This window comes from Onychostoma macrolepis, chromosome 07 (assembly GCF_012432095.1).
Source record: "Onychostoma macrolepis isolate SWU-2019 chromosome 07, ASM1243209v1, whole genome shotgun sequence".
NCBI lineage: Eukaryota > Metazoa > Chordata > Actinopteri > Cypriniformes > Cyprinidae > Onychostoma > Onychostoma macrolepis.
In genome coordinates this window covers 47799608-47806956 of record NC_081161.1, presented here as the reverse complement: position 1 = coordinate 47806956, position 7349 = coordinate 47799608, and the positions used below count along the sequence as shown (strand labels likewise).

General features: G+C 36.5%; 1 protein-coding gene across 1 annotated transcript; it reads left to right on the top strand.

The window, feature by feature from the left end:
- Positions 1-1199: 1199 nt before the first annotated feature.
- On the top strand, positions 1200-6233 carry LOC131543917 (butyrophilin subfamily 2 member A1-like). Its single transcript, XM_058781719.1, has 8 exons — positions 1200-1251; positions 1512-1871; positions 2161-2280; positions 2374-2394; positions 2520-2558; positions 4123-4185; positions 5380-5424; positions 5553-6233. The coding sequence occupies exons 1-8, from the start codon at positions 1200-1202 to the stop codon at positions 6212-6214; spliced, it is 1362 nt and encodes a 453-aa protein (XP_058637702.1). The 3' UTR covers positions 6215-6233.
- The last annotated feature ends 1116 nt before the right edge of the window (positions 6234-7349 follow it).

Genomic DNA, 7349 nt, shown 5'->3' with positions numbered 1-7349 from the left:
AATTATATGTGTTTTATTGTTAACAAATTGCTCAGAAGCTAATTAGCCTAAATAGTACTACTACTACTACATGAAATTTTAAAGAATTACATTCATTTTTAAAGCTATGATTAGAGAAAATGTTGGCAACTTTTCAATTAAACTTTTCAATTAGATATTTTTACTCTGAAACAAAAAGTCTATATATTTTTAGGTTTAAAGTTGAATTGCTGGATTAAGAGACAGATGCTCTTCTGGGGAGGACAGGGTTTTAAACTGTGTTACATTTGTTACCTGTATATGTTTGACTCAATTTGTCTACAACAGAGTTGACAGATTTTTCTGTTAGTACATTGATTTTCAGAATAAATATTTAAAATCTTACAAGTTTAAGATCAGCAAATATAGAAAATATTAAATTTAAAGTGTGTTCTATGGAAAAAAAAAGTTTAACCAAAAAAAAAAATTCCTATTGTTTTGTTTTCTTTCTCAGATTGAAATGTACCCGCGATTCTAGAATGAGCCACATACGTATACAAACACACATAGTCTATAACTTATATAACATTTCTGACAGATGTATGGACTGACGGATGGATGGATGGATAGAATACATCCGTCTGTAACCCAGCCCAGGCTGAGAGCACCAAATACAGCCTGAAACTAACCTGAGTCAAATAAAACGTATCTTACTGTGAGCAGAGGAACAGAATGAAGCTTCCTTCTTCTCCAGTCTAACACACTCTGAACGCCCTGTGATATTAATACATGTTTATTTATTTTCACTAATAAAATACTGCTGTATCATATACTATGCTGTATCAACATCTGTAGGCTACATCATGTTAAACTCATGGTTTAATGTCTTGCAGTTCATCAATAAAAGCACGCTGTTTGTTTCCCAACCCTTCACATGTAGGCCTGTGTAGACCTACTGTAATTCTGCTGACGTGTGTTTGTTTATTGAGGGTCATAAACTACAGTTAAAGTGAAAATAAAACTCAAGGAAGAGAACGGTTGGATTCTGACTGATTTTCGACTTATTTGTCGTTTATATTTGACGCTATTGTTGTGTAGAACACATCTTTACGGCTCAAATTCAGCGAACTGTGATTCTTTAACAGTCTCCGGTGAGTTGAATCGTGTCTCTTATATCATTTACTCCGGAAGAATCTCCCTCAGAGATTGTTTTATGTGAGCCTGTCTGTATTTTCACAGGCATGTTGTCGATTATTATCACTTTACTGGTGAATCTCCTCATAAAGGCTTCAGGTAAGAACACCACAAACATTTTTCGCATTAAATATTTCATACAGACCTGTTGACATGTTCATATTTATCGAGTATTTTATATACGTGATCAAATACGTGATACTAAAGTGCAGTGCTCGGATCTAAAGTGCAAACAGTAACACTGATTCATTGTTTACAATCCCTACCTGTATTTATAATGCGTGCAGATTCTAATCATAGTACTCATAGTAAATGTAGTAAATAAAGAGTAATGCGTGGTATATTTAATTCTCTCTCAGAGTCGTTTATTGTGATGGTTCCTGCTGATCCTGTAGAGGCTCATGTGGGATCCTCAGTGATTCTGTCCTGCTGGATCTCTCCTCCTGAGAACGCTGAAGCTCTGGAGATCCGCTGGTACCGTCACGACTTCAACAACCCTGTTCTGCTCTATAATCACGGGAAGATCCAGGACACGCAGGAGGAATCGTACAGGAACAGAAGCGCACTGAAGCCATGGTCAGATCAGTCTGGTGGACTGAAGGATGGAGACGTCTCTCTACGGCTGGAGAAACTCAGAGTTCAGGATGAAGGTCCGTTTCACTGTTATGTGAGTGGAGACACAGTATATGACAGCCGAGAGATAGCTCTCAAAATCACTGGTGAGTCAAAAATGACAATTTGTTACGACATAATATGCAACATACTCTCTAATAAGTGTTTTGTAGTCCTTCAGTAGATTTTCGTGAAGATTAAGTTACTTTCAGCAAACTTTGTTTAATTTAACATCATGAAACTAAGCCTGTTGTGAACACACATGAACTGAACAGGAGCACTAATGCAAATGGCATTTCAGGCTGACTTTCATTGATTTTTATTTTTTTTAACTTAATATTATTCATTGATATTTTTTACTCTAGATTTGACAATAATCTGGATTTTCTGTCTCAGATTCATCAGATTCATCAGATCCATCAGGTCCATGGAAGGCTCTTTTCTTCAGCGTTCTCATCTGTGCTCTTCTGGGGTTGGTTGGGTTGATCCTCTACAGATACAGACACAAACTAACAGGTACAATCTGGTTGAAAGATTTTAAAGATGTGGTTTTCAGAAGGTTTTTGTTTCATGCATCTCATGTGTTGATATTTCTGATCTGTTCTGCAGGACAGAAACCAGCTAAAGAAAGTGAGTAGCTCGACCTTCATTTAACATCTGAACACAGTCATGATTTTATGTGGTTTACAAAATCTGGAGTATTTGTGAAGCAGATTAATAATGAAATCTTCCATTTATATTTTTTCTCATTTTAGGCTGTGAAGAAGAAACTATGGAGAAACTGGCAAAAGAAGGTATTTGAAGACATAGTTTGTTCTGTGCTGTACTTTTATAAGAACTACTGAGATCTGTGCTGTCATCACCAATAATCAAACAGCATTAATGTGGAGAAAAGTAGAAACACCGCTCACCGCTCCCCACATAGCAATTTTTCTCCGGCCCACACAATCAGCTTTTGCTTGGCCCACATACCGCAATGACTTACGGTCCTAGCGTGGCCTTGAATCCAGACCTGGTACACACTAGGACCGTAAGTCATCGCGGTATGTGGGCCAAGCTAAAGCTGATTGTGTGGGCCGGAGCTGGGCCAGAGAAAAATTGTTCTGTGGGATCTGAGGTCCTGTATGACCAGCTGGCCCTATACGCTGGACCAGAAGGGTTCCACATGTCAGCCTCAACAAAACCATAACCAAGCCACTTGATACACAACCCTCCCAGAGGAATAGTCACAACAACGACAATATTCTGAACAAATATTTAATCAGCAAACCAAGTTGAATGAATCTCACACCTAACATACAGCATTATGGTCAGTTCACACTTTCACAAAAACTATAAAAACATGCTTATTTGTTTTGCTTGGTCAGTGTGTTCACCCTGTTGGAGTATGGCAGTGTGAATTGGCTTTTAGGTGCTTTGGAAAACAAAACAAAAAACAGTAAAAGAAATATATATTTGTTTAATGTTCACACAATTAACACAAAATTCTTAAATAAGGTAGTTTCAGACAGTCTGATGAAGAACCTGCGTGCTCAAAACGTAACACACTATGCGAATATTTTAAAATAAATTTCTTTGATACTTTTGGAGCTTTGGTGTTGCCGACTTTGCATTTCTAATATGCTTCTACTTGTTTTTTAGTCAAACACCCATTTGAGATCGATGTGCGTGCTGTTGCTTGCTCTTACAGTTTCTCTATTTTTGCAATATTCAAGTGTTCATGTCCCTGAATAATATCTGCATGAACCTAAGTCTGAAGAGTACACATAATATCTAGTAGACTGCAATCCTTGTGAGTGAGAAGTCTGGATCTTGAACTGACTTCTGTCCAGGTTATCCGTCTTCACGAACTGCCCTGAAATACAATTCAAACAAACATGTGAGGCTCTTACATTCACAATGCTCATTTTGGCCTCGGTGGTGAAGTGTGCAGAAAATTCTGCTGGACTGAAATTTAGTCTTTGGTGAACCGTCTTCAAGAGTGCAAATATTATTTTAAGTTTTAAGTATCTTTCAGGCTCGCGTGAGGTTTCCACAAGGTTTTTTTTAGCAAAAACTTCACTACATTTAAAGTTTAAAAAATAATATACATACAGACCGTTACAGTTTGAAGAAAGGTGCGTTCACAGTACTCTGGTTCCGTCTTACTGTTGTTAATTTTAATTTCAAATAACTTTTTTATTATCATCTGTGTCTTTTTTTGAATTATGATTGACCCCTCTGTAGGTTGTTGTGTATGAAGTGTCCTCAGAGCAGAGTTAAACAAGATGGCCTTGTAGGACATACAGGAATTCCGTCTTGTTTAACTCTGTTGTGACATATTGTTCCTATTCTTCCATGCTGATGGCTGTGCTGCAGAGCTGGAGCGGAGCGGATCTCCTGTCGAAGAACATCTCCAAAGCGCCATGAACCATCTGACTAGTAAGTAAAACCTCAAACATTCAAAAGTTTATCAAATATAAAAAAAAAAAAATCAAATAAATATCAAATATTTAAATATTTGATATATTTTTTTGAATATTATTATCATCTGTGTCTTTTAACACGATAACACGTGTTATCGTGTAGACAGCGAAACTGGAGTTTTTGGCTTGTGACGTCGGAGCCTGCGCTGTTATCTCCACCTACATAATATGAGCTTTATGTTATGCATTTTAAAAATATATTTTCAAAATGTATTTCAATATATTTAACAGTGTTTCACATATATGTGAATATATTAGCTTTCTGTATGGGAAAACATTGGGATTTTAGTCAAAAATATTTGAAATGGATTTTAAATGTGGGTCAAGATCGGCAATACTTATGTGGCCCACATATCTATATTTGACATCTGGCCCATGTCTTGTGTGCCGTCTTAAACCCGGTACCACCTCTGCCAAACCCAGGCCATGTTTGGCCCACATGCTATATGCCAGTGCCGGATGAATGCCAAATCTGGGCCAAATTTGTTTGCTGACTGGGTCTTAACTTAAGCACTTATTGACAGAACACAATTTGTTTTATTGCTTGTAATGTGTTTCTTTGTTCTTCACTATTTGGATTTTTAAAGCTATTTGATTAATCAACATTGTTCTACTTTATTATTGTTTTTAAACTATGAACAGAACTTTTCTTCTTCTTCTTCTTTCTTTTTTTTTCAAAATTAAATATTATAAATTAATAATATTTAATCAGAGAGTCTGTGTCTCTGCCTTAAAGGGTAAAGTGTAATTTAATGCGGTTTACAACATCTGGAGTATTTGTGAAGAGTATAATTAAATCTTCCATTTAATTTTTTTCTCATTTTAGATTGTGAGAAAACTATGAAGAAACTGACAAAAGAAGGTATCTTAAGATATTGTTTGCTCTGTGTTATACTTTTATAAGAACTTTAATTATTAAATACACATCTAAATGTATGTTGTATTAAAAGCAAACATGAATGTAAGAGGTTTGGTGGGAAATAGACTGAACAGAATAAAGAAACAGTCAGTACAGGACTGAACTAATCACACACACATCAGTAAAAATACACTAGATTCACAGATCAGTGTCATTTTACTGCTTGTCACATAATAAATCTCAAAATGCCTTTTTTTCTCAAAACATCAAATTACATGTTTTTCATTTTAGTTGTGGGAGAAGATGCAGATATAGAAGAACTGAGGAAATATGCAGGTATGACATCATCTCAGCAATATATGAGCATAGATGTTTAAATAAATGCATGTATGTATAAATATGATCTCACACACGAGTTTAAAAGGACTAATAATTGCTGATTTATTTATTTATTTCCCTCCCAGATCAAAAGTTTGGTATTGATCGTCAGCATGCATATCCAAATCTGACGATTTCTCAGGACAGTAAATCCATGAGGGATCATCCAGGATATAATCACACTGGAGAGGCATTTCCTTACAAATTATGTGCATTTGGAGCCCAAAAATATTCTTCTGGTCGACACTATTGGGAGGTGATGCTGGTACAAAAAAATGCACCTCCCAAAAACTACTGGTTAATTGGTGTGATGAAAGATGAAAACGTTGCTGTAAAAAAGAAACTTGCTTTAACTCCATCAAACGGATACTGGTTCCTGTGTTTAGAGGGACAAAATGGCATTTACAGCAACACTGATCCACAAGTTAAACTCTCTCTGACCCCGAGACCTGAGCAACTGGGAGTTCTGTTAGATTATGATGACGGTCAGCTGTCATTTTACAACGTCACAGAGAGAAAACATCTCCTGACCATCAGCAGCAGATTCTCTGGATCAGTCGTTCCTCTGTTCAATCCTGGAGTGGGTGATCCGAGTCCACTTAAAATCCTGGATTGTCCCAAAGCTGTCAAATCAGCTGCAAAGTCCAGTCAGCCTTTCCTGAGTCCGGATTCTACACCAGCCAAGAGCAGCACAAGCAACACGTCAAAAGCAAACAGAAACAGTAATACTGTCAGTAGTACTGTATAAACTGGATGTGACACCGCGATTCACGTCAGACAATTTTGTAATGCATTTCTTTACTAAACCATTGTAACTGATATTGAAGTACACTTTGCTTTGAGTGATTGATCTTTAGATTACACTATATTATAAGGTGTCCTTGTTACAGTGTAATTATACATTTAAGTACTGAGTAATATTAATGAACTAGGCCTACATGTACTTACTATATGGTTAGGATTAGGGTTTGGTTTAGGATTACTTGCATAATTAAGTGTTATTATAATAGTAAGCAAATGTAACGGGTAACACCTTAAAATAAAGTGTTACCGATCTTTGTTATTTTAATAAAAGACACAATAAATAAATCAATAATCTAAATATTGTGAACTTCATTCATGCACTAAAAAACGCCAAATCACAAGCGGATTCAATCTGCATTTACACTGGCACAAAATAATCAGATTTGTTGCTCACATCTGACCGGAATTTGCTGCACATGTGTAAACACAAAAATCTGCTCGAGATCCAATTTTTTTTGCATCCGATCTGGGCCACTTCCACATGTGGATTTTAATCAGATACATATCCGATATCTGGACATTCGAGCTACGTCTAACACATATCTGATTCCCTGCAGAACTCCCAGTGCAGGGCGAAACGTTTGCCCATAAAGACAGCGTGCCGGTGTGTACGCGCTCAAATTTTATTGAGATGTAAACTTTATAAAGGTAAGGAATTGCACATTCAGGAGCTGGTTTTCAACCCCAGTGAAGTTAATTTTATAAATACACAACCCGATCTCATGAAAGTGCGTATAGTACGCCAAATAAAAACAAAAACTCTCGGTATTGATACACAAAAGTTGACTTAGGTGTGTATATGATACATAATGGGTAAGATTAGGGTTGTGGGGTAGATGTGTATCATATCTACACAAAAACTGTGCAGCATATGCACACCAAAAAATGTTGTTTCATATTGTCAAGAATCCGGTTCATGGTTTTCCGTCTGCCACTCCTGATTTCATCATCGAGTCTGATGTTGAACCATCTGTCTGTTCAGTTTCTACTAATGAGCCTGTGTGTGGCATGTCAGCCTGTCCAGTTCTCATTAATGCTCTTGACTTCGATCTATCTGTTTGCCCAATTTTAAATAATAT